Source organism: Schistocerca serialis, chromosome 2, assembly GCF_023864345.2.
Source record: "Schistocerca serialis cubense isolate TAMUIC-IGC-003099 chromosome 2, iqSchSeri2.2, whole genome shotgun sequence".
Classification (NCBI taxonomy): Eukaryota; Metazoa; Arthropoda; class Insecta; order Orthoptera; family Acrididae; genus Schistocerca; species Schistocerca serialis.
In genome coordinates this window covers 422166951-422191297 of record NC_064639.1, presented here as the reverse complement: position 1 = coordinate 422191297, position 24347 = coordinate 422166951, and the positions used below count along the sequence as shown (strand labels likewise).

The following is a 24347-nucleotide window of genomic DNA, read 5'->3' as shown; positions in this document are numbered from 1 at the left end:
TTCAGGAGTTCTGAGAGCCAGGGTGATGCAAAACTTTTTGCTGTGTGTATTTCGGCAGCAGACAACAGAAAATATGTAATGTGAGGTTCATCTACATCTACATTTATACTCCGCAAGCCACCCAACGGTGTGTGGCGGAGGACATTTTACGTGCCACTGTCTTTACCTCCCTTTCCTGTTCCAGTCGCGTATGGTTCGCGGGAAGAACGACTGTCTGAAAGCCTCCGTGCGCGCTCTAATCTCTCTAATTTTACATTCGTGATCTCCTCGGGAGGTATAAGTAGGGGGAAGCAATATATTCGATACCTCATCCAGAAACGCACCCTCTCGAAACCTGGCAAGCAATCTACACCGCGATGCAGAGCGCCTCTCTTGCAGAGTCTGCCACTTGAGTTTATTAAACATCTCCGTAACGCTATAACGGTTACCAAATAACCCTGTGACGAAATGCGCCGCTCTTCTTTGGATCTTCTCTATCTCCTCCATCAAACCGATCTGGTACGGATCCCACACTGATGAGCAATACTCAAGTATAGGTCGAACGAGAGTTTTGTAAGCCACCTCCTTTGTTGATGGACTACATTTTCTAAGCACTCTCCCAATGAATCTCAAACCTGGTACCCGCCTTACCAACAATTAATTTTATATGATCATTCCACTTCAAATCGTTCCGCACGCATACTCCCAGATATTTTACAGAAGTAACTGCTACCAGTGTTTGTTCCGCTATCATATAATCATACAATAAAGGATCCTTCTTTCTATGTATTCGCAATACATTACATTTGTCTATATTAAGGGACAGTTGCCACTCCCTGCACCAAGTGCCTATCCGCTGCAGATCTTCCTGCATTTCGCTACAATTTTCTAATGCTGCAACTTCTCTGTATACTACAGCATCATCCGCGAAAAGCCGCATGGAACTTCCGACACTATCTACTAGGTCATTTATATATATTGTGAAAAGCAATGGTCCCATAACACTCCCCTGTGGCACGCCAGAGGTTACTTTAACGTCTGTAGACGTCTCTCCATTGATAACAACATGCTGTGTTCTGTTTGCTAAAAACTCTTCAATCCAGCCACGCAGCTGGCCTGATATTCCGTAGGCTCTTACTTTGTTTATCAGGCGACAGTGCGGAACTGTATCGAACGCCTTCCGGAAGTCAATAAAAATAGCACCTACCTGGGAGCCTGTATCTAATATTTTCTGGGTCTCATGAACAAATAAAGCGAGTTGGGTCTCACACGATCGCTGTTTCCGGAATCCATGTTGATTCCTACATAGTAGATTCTGGGTTTCCAAAAACGACATGATACTCGAGCAAAAAACATGTTCTAAAATTCTACAACAGATCGACGTCAGACATATAGGTCTATAGTTTTGCGCAACTGCTCGACGACCCTTCTTGAAGACTGGGACTACCTGTGCTCTTTTCCAATCATTTGGAACCCTCCGTTCCTCTAGAGACTTGCGGTACACGGCTGTTAGAAGGGGGGCAAGTTCTTTCGCGTACTCTGTGTAGAATCGAATTGGTATCCCGTCAGGTCCAGTGGACTTTCCTCTATTGAGTGATTCCAGTTGCTTCTCTATTCCTTGGACACTTATTTCGATGTCAGCCATTTTTTCGTTTGTGCGAGGATTTAGAGAAGGAATTGCAGTGCGGTCTTCCTCTGTGAAACAGCTTTGGAAAAAAGTGTTTAGTATTTCAGCTTTACGCGTGTCGTCCTCTGTTTCAATGCCATCATCATCCCGGAGTGTCTGGATATGCTGTTTCGAGCCACTTACTGATTTAACGTAAGACCAGAACTTCCTAGGATTTTCTGTCAAGTCGGTACATAGAATTAACACGATATCCTAATAAGGTTCAATTTATACCAATAATACAAACAGAAATGCTCCTGACAACGATTTCGAAGTCGTGGCTACAAGACCATGTGCGACAAGACTGCTGTTGAGCTGGGTGCGTAACGGGAAGGAAATATGGTGTTTGACTAAACTGAATAAGCTCGACGTAAGTAAAATATGGGATGATCATACCAGTCACAGTCTAAACTTTAGGCATAACTCATTTTTTTTAAATTGAAGTGCAAGGCGAATGTAACATGTGATAACTGTTTGCCGTACCAAAACTCGAACCCATATGCCTGCTGTGTGAGATTTTAAGCTTTCGGACGGCCCTTGAATCGTGTTCTGGTAGCAGCACACTACTCGTGCTAAAGCAACCTTTTGTATTGGAGTTCTGTATAGTCCAAAACATAGCTGGGCACGAGACAGTTAATCTGTTAATTAATGAAGTTAACTTTTCGAGTAAAGGATTAACTTTTAAGTCGCGTTTTAAAAAAAAACTTTAATGGATCCTTAACGTCCGTTAACATTATTTCAGACCGTTAATCGTCTTTTGGCATTGCAGCAATTGGGAGCGGCGTGTCTCAAGCTAGTGTGGACCAATGCACAGTAAACGCTTTTGTTATGAACAGAATTCCTTTACTAGTCATCGAATCGAAGACTGAAAAGCTGATAAAAACTTTGAACACCAGCAAAAGTTTAATTTAGAAGAGAACATTCGGCAGGCGCATCGTTGATGAGCATATTCCATTAAAGCAATATCATTAAGTAAGCGAATACCTGATCACTGAAATTCAGACTAGCCTACCTACGAGTATTTGATGATAACGAGTCATTACTTTCAAAAATTTCATTTTGACAACAAAGATAATCTTACCTTCTATTTTTACGAACTGTAGTGTAGTCTTTCTTGTACAGAGCCTTTACAACCTAATGTACAGACCGCCCATCAATTGAACAGTATAGATATTGAGATTATTACGTGCTCTTGTCTATTAGCAATTACGAGTTAACGATTAACTTCAGCTTCCGATAAATCTACTATCAAGTAACGCTTTAACGTTTAATGAAGTTAACTTTTTGGTTTATGTTGCCCAGCTACGATCCGAAAACAGTTCTCAAACAGTACAGCTGCAAAACAATAAAATATCGGAAACAAAACTTTGTAACAAGACAAAGTGCATATACAAAACGCATTCATTTCTCTAGAAGGAATTCCAATATTGGGCTTTAGTTTGTCTCTACGAAAACTAAAAACTTCCGCGAACGTGCCGATGCGTCTCATAATTGTGCTCCAGAAGAGTCTGGTTGTCTGCAGATGACACTTCACTGCTTGTCAACGGTGGCTATGAGGATAGTTTAATTATTGTACACGATTCGGTAAGATCTGAGAGTACCACATCACTTGAGAGAAGCCATTACATAGTACTGTATTCCTTTACGAAAGCAAATTCAAAAATGTCCTTTTAAAGCCCCGGATTGGAACTAATGAACAGCTGCATCATAATGTTAACGGTTTATATCACCTTAGTCTTCGAATTAAATGGTAGATGACTGCCCTTTATGAGATTACTTGTTCTGGCATACAGTCACATACGTCAGTGTCTACGCAGTAATATTTATTCTTATTGTACTGGAAACAAATTTTAACCAACGATGGGAAAGAAGTATCCAGAGTTCTAGACAAGAAAGACATCAACCATACGCATTGGAACTCTTACAAAAAGCTGTACGTATCTTGAACTATCTGTCATGAAATTTGTAACTATTTCGCCATTCACCGCGAAGTTAATATGAGAGCGCCCCACCATTCAAATCCTGAGTTCGCTTCGCTCTTTAAGACATATCGAAAATTTAACTGGTCCATAGCTGATGTAATCTTTTATCCCCTGCCCCTCCTGAAGAAGAGATTTAAGGATATTGCGAAATACAAATCTGAAGAGCTGACGTTACGTGCCACAGTGTTGTGCCCGTGTCATCTCCAATGGAATCTGAAAAACTGGTCCACACAAATTTCTGATACTCTTTAAAGTACAGCTTACATACCGTTTTCAGATACAGGCACTTGTTCTTACAGTGACGCAGCCAGTCCTTCTGCATGGCTGTCAAATATAAACTCAGTGTTCTAACAGGTGCTACACCTAATGTTGACCAGTGAAGTATAAGAGAGAGCATCCGGTGCTCCTGATTATTCTGGCTGAACTACATTGCGCGTTAACTCATATAAAAAGTAATGAAGTAAAATGAGGCTACTACGTAAAATCACATCAGATTTCTTTTGTTGTCCATTTGCTGTCCACTCATCAGGATATTTCTTGTTGTGCAATGACGCCTGAAGGACAATATGTCAACAAAGCAAGACTATGTATCAACAATGCGAGACGTCTCCCCTGAGAAACCTGTGATTTTTTTAAACTCCCAACAAAATGTGTGTGTGTGTGTTGCAACAAACCAGTCGGAACGACCACGTTACAGTACAGGTCATATTCTAAACGTGTGCGCAGAATATGCATTGCAGCACTGAAATAACACAGCAGTTTTCGTAATAGAACAATACACTTACCAAATAGATTAAGAAGAATAATTCCCGACTGTCTAATTATGAATCTGCTTACGTAAAGAGGAAACAAACCTGTAGCTTCTGCCAACGCCAAAAAGCATCACGTGTGAACTGGAATTATTGCTTAGTTTCATTAAACGAAATACATGGGTGGAATAATTCGTTGTTCTTAGTCGATTGCCTGCAACGCCAATTTCAGCGTTCTAATGAACGTCTCAGTACTTGCCAGAAGTACGCCCATACAGTGACATCCTAATCACGACAAAAAATATCAACATTCCGTTATTCTAATAGTGTGAAGCGCATCCAAGAATCCGTACACGTTTCCCCGACTTATATTGAGGCCTATCGTCTAGCGCTGAGCAATGCGTAATATGAAAATATAGAAATTACATTTCTCTAATATATACAATGGCAAATATAACCGCTTCACAGTCAAAATATTTTGACAAATTATACATCCAATTTAAGAGCGCTTAACATTGATGAAAAAAAAAAAAAAAATGAGCCTTTATGACTCCTAAATTCAGCAACGACGGGTGCTGCTTCGTGGATATTCATTTGATTGAATAACTTTTTAACTACACACATGGTGGCATAAACATGATTCCGAAACGCAGATTGCTGCCAGCAAAACGTGACAATCTACCCACTCGAGTTCTTATCTCCGTAGTGGTGTTACGGCATTTTGGCGCCAATTATGCGTCTGTATCCTGAGATCGCTATAGCGCTGCGGCAAATGACTGGAGTTACGTGCTATCATTACAGAAAAGGAAAAAAAGATATTACGGTGGTAGCTCGTAAATCTACATTCCTACCTTCAAAGCAGAAAATTTTCCTGTAGTTTAAAATAAGAACAATATTGATTTACTTAAAATTAAGATGGTAAACACGTGGTATTCGTAAAGCATAAATGGAGCACTAAAGAGAGTCGTGTATCACAGAATACAAGGCGACAGAAGGATCGCAGGTTGGTACTTCGATATACATTCATTACATAGACATTATAGCTGTTACAGACCTTTAACGTTCGTCACAGTAAGCAACGCCGGGCCTCACACTGTTATTCTCGCTGTAGCACTGAGAATTCAGATGTAGGAAACCTTGCACGACCTGATATCGATAGTCTACGATATATCGACTCAGTACAACGGTCATCAAAGTCAAGTCCGAAGTATGTAAATATTTTGTCAGTTTTAGGTACAAACTTACGACGGCGCAGCATATTGACATTTGCTGTTGTTGATTTACATATCACAAACGAATATTCTAATACGAATTTGCCTAGCCATTGACTTTTTTTAAATGAAGAGCCACACTTATTTCTAATGTATTCTAGTGTTACGTACCTATCGATGATCTCAAGCAATAAATGTCGAATTTCATTTCCATCACCTCCTGCGTAGGTACCAGTGGCAGGTACTAACCATATCAAACAAAATGGGCTTACAAATTTCTGTAATCAATAGAACGTAGGACGCTATGCTTTCAGAAAAATCTCTGGACACCTGCAAAGACAAGTACAAAAGGAAAGAGGAATGTTTTAGCAGAGAAAAATATTCCAAGCTTATAAACATGGAATGAGATACCCCGATTGCACAATTGCGGCTCGTGCAGTTGGTGGTAGTTACAGTATCTCTGGGTAGGACGGTGTGTTTATGTCTGCCGTAAGGAATGACAGGTGTTGAACATTCGTGTCTTTGAAGATATAGACTATTGTATCTAAATAAAATTAGTCATGGGGACTGGTAAGTATATGTCAGTAAGAATAAAAATTTACTCCGCGAATACCGTGTTTTTAAACCAGCTGTCTTTTTCAGGTGAGATGAGCGAAAGTGAAATGCTGGACGTCGTCGAGGCTCGGATAACACTGTTGGAAAAACAGATTTTGGGAAAGCGAGACGTTCCAGAAAATTACACGCCTGTATCAGAAGCAATTTCACGGACAAGCAGCCACTTGCAGAGTGCTATATCAGGTCGAGAAAAAATTACTGCCGTCATGAAAAGATTGTCAGAACTCGAGAAATATCTTAACCCTAGTAATGATATGTTGGGTGCGGCTGACATCGATGCTATGTATCAAACTATACTACTTTCTGAGCCACTGTTAAGGAATAATGTTGTACTTTTAAATCAGATAAAGGAACTAGAACCAGTACTAAATAGTGAACATACAAAAAATGTGCCAGCATTGTCTAAGCGACTTGAACAATTAGCTCTTACAAATTTAGAACTTAAAGATAAAGCAGACGATTTATGTGGAAACTTTCGTGATTATATACAAGAGTATAATAGCGTTATTACAGAAATATCGCGTGCACTTGTGAAATTTGATGCATGTCTTACTCGATTGGAGATTGAAGCTCAGCCTAAGGTCATTGATGACTGATGTTGCCGAGTTCCGAATGTCTTTCAAGCCTTTTATAGTGTATAATTCCTGTAGTCTAGCTATCAGTACTGGTATTGTAACGGACGAATTGCATCTGTGGACACAGTAGATCAATTTGTGCACACCATTTAATAACTTTGCAAATCTACTTGTGAAAACCAATTATACATATGTAATTGCAGGAACTTTGTGTTTAGTTCAATAAGCTTGCATTGTCAATCGATTATTTCTGAAAATGTGAATAAAAAGTTAACGTATTTGATGTGCTTCACTCACAGTAGGGCCCATTGGTCCCTGAAGCTTGTACTAAGGATTATGCTGTAAACTATGTTTCATTAAAAAATAAATAAAACTAGTGTAATGCTGTCATGTTTGCTTCACATATTCACATTCTCAATGAACAATAATGAAATATATTTTGTGATTATTTAAAAACCGACAGCAAATTCCATTTCTTGAGTGAAAAAAAAAAGTCATGAAATTTTGTATAGTCCTATTACTTCTGCAGAACCCAAAATTTGCATGTGATCTTTAAATTAAATAACTGCATTTTTACCTGCTGTTGTCTCATGAAGAATAACTAACAGAAGATTGTTATTATTATTATTATTATTATTATTATTATTATTGCTGCTGCATTAAATAGAGAAAGTGGCTAAAATTTGAATTCTTGTAGGGAGTCAATACACCTACAGATACTGAATGTTGCCTTTTTACAGTGATGTCATACATACACAAAAAGGAAGAGAACACATTACTTACTTGCTTTTATATTATGTTTGGCAATGTATGTTGCAGTGAGACACTGATCCATAGAGTAGCTTGAGATCTAGGTTAGTTTGAAACATGACAGAGTGGTTGTAAGTAAGCAAACTCAATGAATCTAACATGACAGTAACTTTCAATCTTTTTTTATAGTGCTTTACTGTGCATACTGGATTTTGCTGTGTTTTTTGTCAAGGCCAATGAGCGGTTTTGAAGGCTTCAGCTAAACTGTTTCTTGATAATGTTAAGTGGACTGTGTTGTGAAAATCTGGTATTTTTAAGCAAGTCTTATCACTTTTTGAGCTGTGTCAATGTTTGTTGATGTGAACAATGCTGAGTTGCACTGTGATTCAGAATCCACATTGAACTGTAGGTCTCTGTATAACTGGCTGGGTAAGTCAGATCAAAGGTTGGAGGAAGGCAATGGCTACCACCTCCCAGTGGACCATACCTTATCAATAACTACTCTGTTCTTTAGTTTCTAAGTCACCTATAACTGATCTATCTTTCTTAAAATTCAGTGAAATGCTACATAAGAATGCCAGCTGCATGTTAATTACATCTTCGATTCCGTGCTATATCAAAAACCAAATGAGTATTTTTTCATTCTATTCTAAAACAACCATCTTTTGCTGACAGCTGGGGTTTTCATCACATGCTGAACTGCTCTACACGTTTCTCTCCTAACTCTGACTCATGTTTATTTTCATGCTGGGCTTTTCCATCCTACCTTGTAAATCACTTTAGTTATACTTGTTTTCCTGTGATTTATCAGTGCAGTTTTCTTGTACGGTACTTTTCCTTAGAAAATTGTCGTATGAACTGTTTCTTATACTTCGATCTATGTAATTAATTGCAGCAGCACATTGTGACTACAGTGTCACTGACTTCAGTAACATGTTTTCAAGTTCCAGGCTTGATTCTATACAGTAATACTGTTAGGTTTAAGTATAGTGGAAAACAAATAAAGGAATTGGCAGACGCAACAAGTCACGTTACAAGGAGGTGCTGAATAATGGATACACACAGAACATTGTTCAAATTGTACAAACTGCTCTGAACTAGCACCAGTTCTTCACTATTGTGTTGTTGATTTAGATTCATTGGTGTGTAGGTTATTCCTGTTTGCAGAATAAACTAATCAAACCACCTCATGTGTCTGCACATGACATGAAACAAAATCTGATATTTTAGATATTGTTACCGATAGCCTTTGTTGTGATGACTATTCATGTGCAGTTTAGCTTCTTGTACACCAGTATAACACTATCCTTCCCATTACCATGTAATACACTTGAAGGAGGGAAAGTCAATGTTGTGCTGTAGTGATACGTCATAAGTTAAAGAAGACAGTATCAGCGAACTTACTAGTACATATAATACAATATTATATGAACATATTTAATGATATCTTTTGTACACATTTTGTGATATAGTCAATTACTTCTCTTAAGTTAATGGAAATTTAATTTTTACTTGATTTTTACTATTAAATCCTTCTGTTCAAACATTAGACTAGTTTAGAACACTAAAAATTCAGTTTTTTTATAGTAATGAGGAATTTTTCTTTTTAAAAACTTACCGTGTTTTTGATATCCTGTTGCATTCAGATAGGAAGCATGCTATAACCTTTTAATCCAGACTGTCTAACTCCCTTCTGATAGTTGTTAAAGCTTTGTGAAAATTCTGGTACTGTCTTTTTCCATAGGTCACTTATATATACTGAGGTGACACAACTTACAGGATACCTCCTAATATCATATCGGACCTCCTTTTGCCCGGCGTAATGCAACAAATTGACATGGCATGGACTCAACAAGTCGTTGGAAGTCTCCTGCAGAAATAGTGACTCAAGCTGCTGTTATAGCCATCCATAATTGTGAAAGTGATACCAGTGCAGGATTTTTGTACATGAACAGACCCCATAAATGTTCAATGGGATTTATGTCTGGGGATCTGGATGGCTAAATCACTCACTTGAATTGTCCAGAATGTTCTTCAAACCAGTTGCGAACAATTGTGGCCTGGTGACATGGTGCATCATTGTTTGGAAACACAATGTCCATGAATGGCTGAAAATGGCCTCCAAGTAATTAAGCATGACTGTGTCGAATCAACGATCATTTCAGCTGGACTAGAGGACACAGTACATGCCATGTGAACGCAGCTCATGCCAATATGGAGCTTGCGCAATGTCTTGTTGACAACTTGGCGTCCATGGCTTGATGGGGTTTGCACCACACTCGATCCTTACTGTCAGCTCCCACCAACTGAAATTGTGACAGGACAATGGTTTTCCATTTGTCTGTAGTCCAACCAATATGATCACAAGCCCAGGAGAGGTTCTGCAGACAGTGTCTTCCTGTTAGAAAAGGCTCTCTCGTTGATAGTCTACTGCCATACACCATTAAAATCAAATTTCACTGCACTGTCCTAACGGATGTGTTTGTCATACATCCCACATTGATTTCTATAGTTATTTCATGCAGCGTTGTTTGTCTGTTTCAGAATATTGAATTCCATAACAATTTCTGAAATGGAATTCCCCATGTGTCTAGCTCCAACTGCCATTCCATGTTCAAAGTCTGGTAGTTCCTATTGTGTGGTTATAATCACATCGGAAACCTTTTCACGTGAATCACCTAAGAACAGATGACAGCTCCACCAATGCCCTGCCCTTTTATATCTCTTGTATGTGATACTGCCACCACATGCATATGTGCTTATTGCTACCCCAAGACCTTTTTTCATCTCGGTGTATATGTAGTATAAATATTGTGACAGTCTTTAAAGACAGAGAATTAATGTTGGCATTTATTTCTCTAGCGTGCAAAATTTACCAAGAATATAATGGCACAGGGCTGTATAAAGTACAAGAATGCAAAGTAGGACAAGATTATTACTACGTTCCAGTCAACATAGTGACAGATAGAGCTTAATGCGAAAAGAGTTTTTGAGTAACTTGACATATGCTGAATCCACCATAAAATGATCAATTTGCCTGTCTAGGAATTTTATTAATAAAATTCTTAATAACATCAATTTCAGATGATTGCAGTTTCTTGGCTTCTGTGTGAAACTGCATCAGGATTATTTCCGAAGCTGTGTGGTGAAACTACGATTTGAATACTTGATTTGTTGTTTCAGCTGCAACATGCATTGAGTAACTGGGGCACTTTGATAATAAGTAGACGCCTAGCAAGTACATACGCTTCTTTTCTTTTTTTAATGTCTGGTTCATTCTGTACTCTTCTTGATGTTCTTTCACTGCCTGCATGGTGCATTGTTCAGTTAACAATGTGAAAGGTGATGCTTTGCTGCTACAAGCATGCATACTCAGATATCTGGTCTTTTCATAGTACATCAGTCACCATATGCAGATACACACATAAAAACATTGTGTGTGTTGGTTATTTGTGGTATATCAGAGGAGCTTCAAATATCTTATTTTGCAGTTACTAGTTTACACTGTTGCACTGCCCCATAAGTAGATATTTTTTCCCAGCTTGTCATACACCCTGCATGTGTGGTGAATGGTTAATCCACTGCTGTTATGCTGTTTTGGCGGTCTTAAGATTTAGAGTGCGTATGTGTTTATTGTGTGTGATACAGCCTAAGTTCAGGAAGAAGAAAGGGAATGCAGAAGGCAAGATGTATTTAATCGAGGTAGGTTTCCTGAAGGCGTGATTCTCAGATAGGCATCTAAAGTGTTAAACACATCCAAATTCAGGAAAATGTGTGGGAAGTACTTTCAAGTTTCAGCATAAACTGTGTTATGGCTCTGATGGAAAGTATGAAGAGGCTCTTCTCCAGTCACAAGGTAATGATTGTTCATGCCAGTATTATGGATGCAAAGACGTAAAATGCAGTGTCATTTCATCCATTGCTTTTATGATTAGGCATCCTGTTATAAACAAGCCTGAAGAGTCTCTATTTCATAATTCACCAGTTTTTTTCTTTTTTAAAAATCTATCAGTTAATAATTACTCAATTCCAAAAGAAGGTATTTGGCATTTACTTTCAGTTGACACCTCCATGATGTGCTGAAATATGACAATGAAACATTTAATTGATTTGTTTTACCAACACCTCTGTGTTCGTATTTACCTTCAGTGAAATGCCTAAGCATTCACAACAAATCCCAAGAGTCTGAAGCAGTCCTAAAGAATAGTTTTGCTCATATAATACTAAGTACAGAAAACTGGCTAAAATTTAAAATTGACAGAATTGTCTATTGAAAGGATACACTAAAAGGGCAACTGATGTGGTGTCTTTGTCATAGTAGGCAAGAAGCTAAAATCTGCTGAGATAGAAATTGAAGCTGAATATGGGATTTTTTGGTGAAGGCACAGCATTGTGGATGAGCATAATTTTTTAATCAGTTCCTTCTATTAGTTACCAAAGCTTTAGAGCAGATCTTCAGTTCACCAATGCATGTTTCTCAGTCATATTGTCATTTATTTTAAGGAAGTATGAATTGTCCAACAATCAGTTGAGATAATTATGGTTCTGTAAGTGGCGTATATGTGTGACAGGGTATCATATGAAACAATACTAAATACTTTCTTAGAAAATTACTTGTGAAAAATAGCTTGGAAGCTCACTCATAATTTGAATATATTAGTAGTCATGGTAAAAAATAATCCTGACCTGATTGATGATGTCTGCATTGAACTTATACCGAGTTTGAGAGGGAGTTATAGCAACAATATTTACTAAAGTACAAAGGGCAGTTACTACAAGTACAAAGGATAGATATGTACCTAATAAGATCAGTTATGATGATATACATTCATTATGGACTGGGGGGAAAGGAATGAAAGAGGAAGCCACCTGGTAGAATTTTCCACAGGGCATATTTAATCATCTTTAACATTTCTTTTAAGAATCAAGAAAGAAGGTTTTATACATAAGAGACTTGGAGACAGTGGAATGTTTCAGATAACGGTAAGACAGATATTTTGGAACCAGATTTTAAACTATAAGACATGCCTAGGGGCAGATGTGGACTCTGATCACAATTTATTGGTTATGGACTGTAGACTTAAATGAGAGAGATTGCAAAAAGGTAGAAATTAAGCAGATGGGGCCTGGATAAGTTGAAAGAAAGAGAGGTGGTTGAGAATTTCAGAGGGAGGATTAGCCAACGATTGACAAGAACAGGAGAAAGAGATACAATAGAAGATGAAAGAGTAGCTTTTGCGAAATGAAATAGTGAAGGAGGCAGAGGATCAAATAGGTAGAAAGACAAGGCCTTAGAGAAGGCTTGGGTAACAAAGAAGATACTGAATTTAATGAAAGAAGAAAATATAAAAACGAAGCAGGCAAAAGGGAATACAAACATCCAAAAATGAGAGACAGGAAGTGCAAAATGGCTAAGGAGGAATGGCTAGAGAACAAATGTTAGGATTTACAAGCGTATTTCACTAACAGAAAGACAGATATTACCTACAGGAAACTTAAAGAGACTTTTGGAGAAAAGAGAAGTAGCTGTATGAATATCAAGAGCTCAGATGGGAAACCAGTATTGAGCAAAGGAAGTAAAGGTGGAAGGAGTATATAGATGGTCTATACAAGGGAGGTGAACTTGGAGGAAATGTTATAGAAAAGGAAGAGGACATATATGAAGGCAAGATGGGACATGTGATACTGTGAGAAGAATTTAATAGAGCACTGAAGGATGTAAGTTAAAACAAGACCCCTAGAGCAGATGACATTCTGTCAGAACTACTGATAGCCTTGGGAGAGCCAGCCATGACAGAACTCTTCCATCTCATGTGCAAGATGTATGAAACTGGCGAAATACCCTCAGACGTAAAGAATAACATAATAATTCCAATTCCAAAGATAGCAGTTGCTGGAAAATTACCCAACCATCAGTTTAACAAGTCATGGTTGCAAATTACTAATATGAATTCTTTACAGAAGTATGAAAACACTGGTAAAAGCTGACCTTGGGGGAAGATCAGTTTGGATTTCAGAGAAATGTAGGAAGAAGCAAGGCAAAACTGACTCTACGACTTATATTAGAAGATAGGTTAAGGAAAGGGAAACCTACGTTTCCAGCACATGTATTCTTAGATTTCGACAATGTAGACTGGAATATTCTCTTTGAAATTCTGATGGTAGCAGGAGTAAAATGCAGGGAGCAAAGGCTATTTATATCTTGTAAAGAAACCACACAGAAATTATAAGAGTCGAGGGCATGAAGGGGAAGCAGTGGTTGAGAAGAGAGTGAGACAGGGTTGTAGCCTGTCTCTGATGTTATTCAATTGTACATAGAGCAAGCAGTAAAGAAATCCAAAGAAAAATTTGATTAGGAATTAAAGTTTAGAGAGAAGAAATAAAAACCTTGCTGTTTGCTGATGACACAGTAATTCTGTCAGAGACAGCAGAAGACTCAGAAGAACATTTGAACGAAATGGACTGTGTATTGAAAGGAAAATATAAAATGAACATCAACAAAAACAAAACAAGGATAATGGAATGTAGTGGAATTAAATCAGGTGATGCTGAGGGAATTAGATTAGGAAATGATACATGTGAAGTGACCGAAAGGGTTTTGCTATTTGGGCAGTAAAACAACTGGTGATGGCTGAAATACAGAGGATTTAAAATACAGATTGGCAATGGCAAGAAAAACATTTCTGAAGAAGAGATATTTGTTAATTTTGAACATAGATTTAAGTGTTAGGGTGGTCTGTCTGGCTGGTGGTGGTTGAAATCATCAGCAATAATACAGATGTTCCTTTCTGCTGATATCAAGATAATATCAATGTGTCCAGCTTGTATTAATGTCATCAACTTTCATATCAACTGCAAGGAATAAATATCAGTCATAACTTGAGAATGAATAAAGCTATACTCAAATATAAGGCGCAATTATTCTTCTTAGGCAATCCTGTTTGTATGATACATCAGATGACTGCTTTCCATTTGAAAATTAGGAGTTGCATTCAGGATGGCAGCCTTCAAAATGCCTCATAGGCCCGTCTCCCAACCTGTACAATGGATTAGGTGTACCAGCCACAGGAATTTATTTTGGTGAAAATTATGCCTTAGACTGGGACTAGACAGGTCCGTAGGCATTGTTGCTTGGCTGTATGCTCAAGATGACAGATAGTGGCTGTTGCATGTCTGTGGTTGCGGCTGATGCTGGACCATACTTCTGGCATTAGCAGCAAGGCTATCACTGACTTTTATAGCTTGCACCCATGCCCAAAGTCATGAGCAACCCTTCAGCACACAAAGTGCCTTATACCAGGCCTAGCAATGAAGTTTGAGTATTAACTTATCTCCCACAGTGTTTTGTAAAATGTGCTCTAGGTGTGTCCTTACAACTGACTGGCCAGCTCAAATTCTTCAACTTACCAATCAAATTATGTATTAAAATTGCTGTGGCATAGTGCCATCCTTCCTTTCTAAAAGTATTACATACATGAATAATTTTCAGTTAAGCAATGTCTGTAAAACCATCTCCATGTCCCGTTGGGACATACATTTTGTCATATGCCTTTGAATGGTGCCTCCATTGTACTCTTTTCACTGGTCCTACTGGCCGACAACTTACAGGATGCTCGTCTGGTCCTTGTGATCCGTACAAGAGTTCTCCAGCTTGCCTGAAGTGCCATTGTGTCAAGAAATGTTTTTGCCTGTCTCTGAGAGGCGTAACAGAAATTGCAGGCTAATTGGGAGAGAGTATCGTTCAAATCCACAAACCCAACATTAAATCTTGCCCGTAAGACTTTTTCTTTTACTTATTGCGCCGAAGTCCACCTTAGTTCGAAGTACACATTAGACTGTAGGTCCCTCTGTAACTGGCTGAGTAAGTCAGATCTTAGCTTGAAAAAAAGGGAGCCACTTCTGTATCAAATAAAGCACTATTGTGTCCAAACCAATCATCAAACTACCCTGTCATTTTATGTGGAGATTTCAGTACTAATTTCATCTCTAATCGAAAACACGTAGAGTTACTGATTTTCAACTTTGTTCTTTGTCCCCACATTAACATTCCCAAAATGAATCGAATAACGTAATAGTGATTGAGAGTTTAATTCTAAATTCCACTTTCTTTCATGAAATGTGGACAATACAATAAATTATTTGTCTGACCATGATGGTCTTTTGGCAGTGATAAAGCATCCCTACAAATGGATTTAGAAGTGAGAAGTAGAATTTCCCAGAAGCAGATGTGCTTAGACGGTCACAATACTTAAGAAATAATTTACAGATGAACAGTGGGAAGAAATTTATAGTGGCACACAGCAGACGAGAAATTTAATTCTTTCCTTAAAATGTTCTTACAACACTATGAATCCAGTTTTTCTTCAGGGGAAGTCAGGGGAAATCACAGAGGAAGCCAACAGAGAGGGTGGCTAACATCTGTGTTGGAAAAACCTTTTGCCATGGAGAGTGAACTTCATTTAATATACAGGACAAGGTATTATCAAAATGCACTGCAAGCAGTACTGCAAAATTCCCCACTCTGTCATGTGAAAAATAGAACTTGAGCTCTATGCACAAAATTTCATTAACAAAGTGAAGATTTAAAAGTATTACTATACATGAAATGAATAAACTTGAAAAGGCAAAATGTATTCACCTTTCTGATGACAGTAGCTGAGACAGACGACATTAGATTCAAATGTCTGGTCATTAAATTCAATGAATTCTTCCTAAAGTGCCTGAAAACACAGGGACAAAAATGGACTTTTGAAAGCAACTGCATCATATTTACTTAGATAGGCATGGTATACCTCACTAGAAGAAATAAATTTCTGTCAACTCAACTACGAAAGAGATCACAAAAAAAAACATGAAGTTACTGCAAATTAGTTACTCCTCTGGCTCTGATGGTATTTCAACCAAAGTACACGTGCCCACTGGATGACACCTTCCTTAACAACAGTCTATAATCAAGGTGCATTTCCTGGAAGGCTGAGATATGCAGGAGTAATACCCCTTTGTAAAACTGAAAATAAGGATGTTACCTCAAATTACAGGTTCATTTCCCTCCTTCCTTTATTTCTAAAATATTTTGAGAACTTAGTTCGTAATGGACTATTTAACATAATAACCTTTAAATCACTGTTCGTATTGAACTGCGCATTGACTGAATGACTGATGGTCTAAGGCGCCTTGTCACGGTCCTTGCAGCTCCCCCTGTTGGAGGTTCGAGTCCTCCCTTGGGCATGGTGTGTGTGTGTGTGTGTGTGTGTGTGTGTGTGTTGTCCATAGCATAAGTTAGTTTAAGTTAGATTAAGTAGTGTGTAGGCTTAGGGACCGATGACCTTATCAGTTTGGTCCCATAAGACCTTACCACAAATTTCCAGTTTTGAATGAGTGAGACTATGATTTCCTATGAGCTACGTGAGCTGGTGTTTAAAGTTATTTGCTAAAAACTGCTGGTAATTGGCAATTGGATACAGCCCTACATACAGGCATAGGGTTTTATTCCACTGTATCACCGTGTCTGGAATAATTATGCAGCAGAAAATAAGGGAGCACTAGGACAGCAGTTTCAACAAGCTAGCATAATAAAACATAATATAATTGAATAGATAAAAAGTCTGCTCACCAAGTGGTGGCATGAGAAAACATACAAAATGGAAAACATTTTCATATGATTTCTATAACCTTTATGTGTGTTTTCTTCAGCTGCTGTTTGGTGAGTAGATTTTTTTATCCATTCAGTATTATATTACATTTTCAAACATTAATTCTTTTCATTCATATGACATAAAAAATGACAGACATGTGGAGGGACAACACAGTTATATTATTCAATAATTATGAGAATCACATGGAAAATAAATCACTGATGAGTAAACAGTACTGTTCACTGTACAAAACAGGCCTGCCTCGTAATGATTCCAACAAATTATCCAAGAAATTTTAACTAACAATTTAGAATAGTGTCTGCCCCTTTCACAAGTAAGGTAATGACCACACAATCATTGCTTCTGACCCTAGGCAGCTTCTGACTTGAAAATCACACTTTAACACACTAAGATACTAATAGTCAAGACTGAAGTATAGATAAAAGATGGGAAAGAGCAGGAAGGCATTATGAGGAAGAGAACTGTGGAGAACTGTACTCCCAACATATGATCTTTATCTGGCTTGGGTGTGAGCTGTTGAGAGCGGGTAGCACGAGGCATTACTGCAGCACTGGCAGTGGTAAATTATGAATAACATACAGCACAGTTGGTAGAATTATTAGTGAGTAAAGGAATGCTTAACTTCCACAGCTCATGAACACTTGTTGCTAGCCACATCTGAATAAAACAAATATGTACGCCCTATGCTAACAACTGTTGGCCTAACAGTCCATCTGCTTTGTCCTATAAAGGATGACTCATATCTACAACTATGTGATCCAGATGAAGCCTGCACACCAAGTGAGGCAAGGTGTGTGCTCACAGTTTTATTAGATCATTTTGAGAAAAAACAGGAGACAACTCAAGTCTGCATGGTACCAACTTTCTAGTGACCATGCTGCCAGTGCCTGTCTCCACTCCCTAGCCCAAGGCCAGCCACAGTGTGCCAAACTTTACGCATGCAGGATGTGTGGGCCAAGTGTCATCTTGCGTCTGCTTTGCTCGTTCGTTCCTGGAAGTTTCAGTTCAAAGCACCCCTGTCCATATGCAGATGTGACTGATTGATCTGCTGTGTAAGTCCCATTGTAAAGACAAATACTTTTACATTAACAATATCCAGGACATCTTCACTGTTTTCCTCAGGGAGAGCTTCCACATCTTCATAATGAGTTTGAATCGTGACAAAATATTTGTCAGAATATGTGTTTGAAAGGCTTTTTTTGATTACGAAATGAAATAAGTCACAATTATGTGGGTAGTTGAGTGCAAAAATCTGTGAAATTATCTCTTTCTGTCTGTGTACCAACAGTTTGTAGCAGACAAAAATTATGTTATGTCTTCAGTGTGCCAAAACTAATTAAGTAATACTGATAATTCATTTGGTCTGTGATTTATGTTGTTAAGAAATATGAATCCAAGTAGTATGCAGTACGACTGCATTGCCATTTAAATAGGGCATGTTCACCATTTACCCCTCTTCCTGCTCATACATACCTCATACATACAGTGTGGTGTAGCAGTGGGGGAAACGTGCCATTTCACTGAGTGCTGCAGCACACAGGCCACAATTTGGCTGAATTTTTGGCCACCCCTGCCACCATGAGGGACCAATGTAAAGGCATTCAGTTGGCACTCACTGTATGTGGTGTATGAGAGCTGTTTAGTTGTGTTCAAACTTTGTAAGGAAGTTTTTGACAAAGTAGCTGCTTTCGAACTGGGCAATGGATGCTTCTCATTAGCTGCCATCTTTTGGGCTTTAATTAAATAATTGATGACTAATGCTGCCAAGCTGAAACTTTTGAGTACAATGACTCTTGTATATGGGGAAGTTATCAGTAACTCTTCTTGCTTTTTTCCAACATAATTAAACATATAAAATTTGACCATAAAGCTTCAATAAATCTAAAGTAATCAGTATATCAAAATTTAATTTACAAGACTATCATCCTTTAATTATTACTGATTAATTGATATGATCATTTATGGGAAAAACTTGATATTTGAGATGCTACACTCAGCTTCAGTTCCTTAAATGATTCTCTCTAGAGAAAGCAATCTACAAACTCACAAATCCACCTCATAACAAAAATTGCCATGTTAGCATTTTCTGTGACTTTATCAAGGCCTTTTGTTATGTACATCGTATACTTCTACAACGCAAATTAAAACATATGGATAGTAAGAGCATCTCACTTGCATGGATGGAGTCATACCTTAACAACATATTAAAATTATAATTTTTTTGTGGCTCGATGGACAAGTGCAAGTCTTTCAATTGGATGCCCCTAAAGTGACCTGTGTATCCCTAATCTACCCCACTTCTCCAACAAGGGAAAGGAAACCTATAATTTACGATGGAATCTGAACCACACATCGTTCCTGGTGACTCCTTGTATCACAGAGAGGTGAAGTCTAGGTTAGAGGAAAACTGAAAATTGTTATTTCCCAAAAAGGGTTTGATCCCACAAGCTCTCAGTTTCCAGGCACACTCTTTACCACTAGATTACCAGGCCTGACTCATATTAAAATAAAACCACAGATTTAATATTAAATATAGTCTCATGCAAGATTCAGTGTTTGGCCCATTCCTGTCCTTGATCTATGCAAATGATTTGCCAAAGGCATTGGAAACACATCCAAAACCGTGATGTTTGTCATTCATCCAACTAGGTCACCATTGTCATCATCATCATCATCTACATAATTATCATTATCATCATGTACATTTTTGTGCTAGACATCTTTGCCTGTTCCAAACCAAACAATTAAAAGCTGATCACATCATTTTCCTTGTTGTTTTTTTATTTTATTATTTCTTTGTTTGCTGTTCCTATAACAATCAGTTTTTGGATGTTGTAACTGATATTTTTTTGTTGCAAGGCAAACTTATGTTATATACACTGTTTTAAAGAGACATTACAACTTGAAATATAAATGAGTAAATTGATATATAAGGGGCATTCAAAAAGAAACAAGCCAGAGGCATAATTACTGAAACCAATACCTCTATGTTAAAAGTATTGACCCTGGCTGTTGAGACACTTGTCCCACTGTGACTCAAGGCAGAGAATGGCTGTCTTATAAAACTCCCGGGTCTGCAATGTTAACCAGTTCCGCAAGTACAGTTGGACGTTGTCGTCCGAGGTGAATCATTTGCCCCTTTAGAGCCTTTTTAAGGGGACTAAAATGGTGTAATCACAGGGAGAGAGGTCTGGACTGTACGGAGGGTGGCTGAGAACCTCCCACTTGAATTTCTGCAGGAGTGCCGTGACTGTTTGAGGCTTTGCATTGTCATGGAGCAGAATGACTCCATGGGTGAGATTGCCTGGGCGTTTTGATTTCATTGCTTGCAAAGGGTGGCCAAGGGTTGCAAGTAACGCTGGGCATTCACTGTTGTCCCATTCTGTAGGAAGTGAATAAGAAGAGGGCCATCTTTGACAAAGAAGAATGTCAGCATAACCTTCCCTGCACTTGTGTGGATGACCTTGGCTTTTTTTTAGTGATGGTGACCCTGGATGCTTCCACTTTGTCGTTTGATTCTGGTTCAAAGTGATAACACCATAACTCATCTCCAGCCACCACTCGTGCCAGGAATGCATTCCCATCCCAAGCATAGCACTGCAGATGAGCAAGACAGTGGGCCATTCGACATGCTTTCTGGTGCGGTTGAAGACTGTGAGGCATCAATTGGGCACACACTTTGGGCATGTGCAGTCATTCCTTCATGATGGTGTGAACACTTCTGATGCTCAATCCGACCACGGCAGCTATGGCTTTCACTGTCACTCGGCAGTCCTGGGTAATAGGTGCATTCACCAGCTGAACAACATCATCGGTAGTGCAATGTGGTGCTCCAGACTGTGCATCATTGGCTAACAACACCTGTCCTTCCCTGAAGGGCTTGTGCCATGCGTTGACCCTTGCAAGGGACATGCAGTGTTCACCGTACACTTGTGACATTCATCGATGAATGTCCGTTCCTCCTACTCCTTCCACTGTCAGAAAACGAACATCATGTCTTTGCTCTTCTTTTGATGCCTCCATGTCACTGTTTGCAATGTGACTGGCAGCATTGGATGATTGATGCATGCTGCTAGCTCTGTATAGTCACGTGACGTGCATGCATGCGATGGGCTGTGAACTTCCACGCTCTGGTCGGAACCACACCTCATTACACATACCACAGTATTACCCTCCTGTCACCAGTTTGCACATTTCAGACTCCAGCTTGTTTGTTTTTGGACACCCCTTACAGTATGTGAAAATCAGAAATTATCTTTTTTTGTTACAAAAAGAAACTTACACTGTTTTAGAAAGAGGACATTATAACTTGAAATTTTGTACTGAATAACAGCTTTTCACTATTAACAAATGCTGAAGTTTATTCTTTACAGTGTTTAAATTAGCTGTCTTGAGGTCAGAGGTAGTCTGTTATAGAAGATTGTTCCTACTGTATGTGGACTACGATCTGCAGCCCTTTTTTTTTTACTTGCAATTCTGTGAAAGTTTTCCCTTCCCAGTGTATTACTGTTTGTTTCATTATATTCTGGATTTTGTTTCACACACATTATTGCCTGCAGGATGCATGTTGAGTAGATGGTTCGTGTTTTACATTTTCTGAAGATTTCTCTACAAGGCTCTTTCTTGTTTACTTTAGCTACCACTCTTACTGCATTTTTTTATAGTCAGAAGAGCCCATCTGTATAGGTAGTTTGTGCCCCACCCCTTATCTCAGTACCATACCGAAGATTTGGATGTATCACTCCGAAGCATATTTGTCTCAAGCTATCATGGTCCAAGAAGGACTGTTTTAGTACATACACATTTGTACTGGTTTTCTTACAACTATGGTGTATATGTTTTTTCCATGAGAGAAGTTTGTCAACAATTGTACCCAAAAATTTGTGTAGCTGTTTTACTAACACAAGTTGAGTGGCTTATTTGATAGGCATATTTATGAGCTTCAAGGTTTAGTTAAGGGATCACTGTATTTTTTTCTGATCAGATTGTATTTTGTTAAACAGCAATTCCCAAATGGAAGAGATTTACGCAGAGTACCAGTAACACAATTAATGGTGAGAGCAGTGTAGTAACTTTCTTTTCAGTCATAAATTCACCACCATTATATAGCTTTACAATATGCTGCTAATGACAGACAGCAGCATGGTGCCACATTTACCAATCCAATCCCTTTCCCAACAACACTACAAAAATGGCTGATATTATCACACAAGCTATATATACTTCTCAACCACTGTGTATAGGAATGTATTTTACATAGAAGCACACATAACAACTGCAAATAAGTACTCATTTAATAAACTGAAAATAAGTCCAGTATATAAGCAAGAGCCCAGTGAAGTTACTTTGTCTGCTCATGGGACAGGACTGGACAGGAAATGCTGGGAAGGTACAATCTGTCTGTAAACTGAAAAGTGAGCAGCACTCGTAGTGGGAGATGTTACCTTTCGTGGAAGAATGCTGCAACTACCATACAGGATGACTAAAAATCAATGTCCCCATCCAGCAGTATAGAGCAGTGTGCAGAGATTTATGTAGATTCTGTCCATATGTGTTCCTTGTGTAGTATTATAGTGACATATATCTGTATTCTAGGTAATGTTAATGCATTCTGTATGAATTAAACAACACCCCCTCCCTCCTCCCACCCTGCATGTCTGTGCACTGCATCACTGCCAATGATTCATAGGGAGTACTGTAGAGGGTTGGTATAGCTTTGTGAAACATCCTGCAGTTGCTTCTTGTGACATAGTGGGGTAGGTAGAGAGGATAATCACCTGCTTGCTATTCAGTTTGCAGACCTATGAAGGAGGGAATTGCATGACCACAGTCCAGCGACCTACCTTCCTGCATGCTTTTACCCTCCACTGTGCACCTTCCATCCTGTTATACCTCCAGAACACACAATTTGCCCCTTGTCGCTAACATCAGAATTGAATTTAGGATGGACTGTGAAATTCACAACAATAATAAAAGACGTAAAATTAATGTCTATATTGACTACTTGTTTTTGTGTAAGGTTCTGATGGAGTTCTGTATTCAACTGCAAGAGTTTTTAACATGTTACTGACAGACATGAGCCAGGAAACTGAAAATGCCCAGATATTCAAAAAACAAAGAAAAAGAATAAGCTATAGAACTGCTTCCATAATTTATCAGAATATTTAGACTTAGGAATAAAAGTTCCAGTGTGGCATGTATTCACATTAAACTAATTTCAACTTTTCCAATATATGCACAACTGATAGTGTTTTCTATCAGTAAAGTTACATAGATTACTATACCATCAATATTGACAGGGCAGATTGATACTCACCATACAGAACAGCTGTTGATTCACAAACGACGCCATGAAAAAGAATGCTAGAAATATTCAGGTTTTGGACTAAGTCCTTCAACAGTAGAAGAAACATAGATTCACATAAGCAATCAACATAACATTTTTATATTAATTAGGTTGGTTGTTCTCAACATTACAGCTCCCTTTAGTGATCAATGACAAACATACTTTTATTGGACTTCATAATTCTTTTGTGCTTGAAATTACTTTTAAAATGCTACACAATCAGACACTGTTGATTTCACTATAATTAACTTCATGAAAACATCACTCCAAAAAGAAATACAGGTCAAGTACAGTCATACACTCAGGGCATCATGTTTAGTATATTTGTTTTGTAGCAATCTTGCCACACACACACACAAATAATCATTAATATAAATTAGTTTTCTCAAAAATTGCAAGTCTTATCAATGGTATTATAATCTTAGGAGCATCTTCTCATTTTTGCTGTGAAAGTATTGCTGCAGGTAGTCATCATTGCAGCTATTCAAGAGTTTGTGACTGCCTCATACTTCAAGATTCAAATATACATAGCACACTGTTGACCATTAAGTCATCCATAATCCATTCGTTAGATTGTTTAATTTTGTAAAATCACATTAAATATATCGTGTGAAATTTTTGGTTTTCTGGCTCTGTTTGGCCTGTCCACCCATGTAATATGGATTTAAGGAAGAAGGAAGGGGTGGGATAATAAAAACCATTAAACCAATCACAATTTGTTTAGTTAAATTTTACTTCTACAACTGTGTTACCAGTATAGTGTACCAAGTCAGACACACATGCATCTTTTAAAAATTGCTGATTGCTGGTTATTTACT

The 24347-nt window shown here is 38.3% G+C and overlaps 2 protein-coding genes across 4 annotated transcripts in view; one reads left to right on the top strand and one right to left on the bottom strand.

Annotated features, from left to right (window-relative positions):
• Positions 1-5528, bottom strand: part of LOC126457281 (sodium-dependent phosphate transporter 1) — a 317359-nt gene extending 311831 nt beyond the window's left edge. For all 3 annotated transcript variants that reach the window (XM_050093447.1, XM_050093450.1, XM_050093448.1), the window contains exon 1: positions 5431-5528. The gene's annotated coding sequence lies outside the window, so the exon portion shown is untranslated. The remainder of the gene's footprint in view (positions 1-5430) is intronic.
• A 293-nt stretch (positions 5529-5821) lies between these two features.
• On the top strand, positions 5822-7159 carry LOC126455587 (dynactin subunit 3-like). Its single transcript, XM_050091345.1, has 2 exons — positions 5822-6157; positions 6230-7159. The coding sequence occupies exons 1-2, from the start codon at positions 6148-6150 to the stop codon at positions 6796-6798; spliced, it is 579 nt and encodes a 192-aa protein (XP_049947302.1). The 5' UTR covers positions 5822-6147; the 3' UTR covers positions 6799-7159.
• The last annotated feature ends 17188 nt before the right edge of the window (positions 7160-24347 follow it).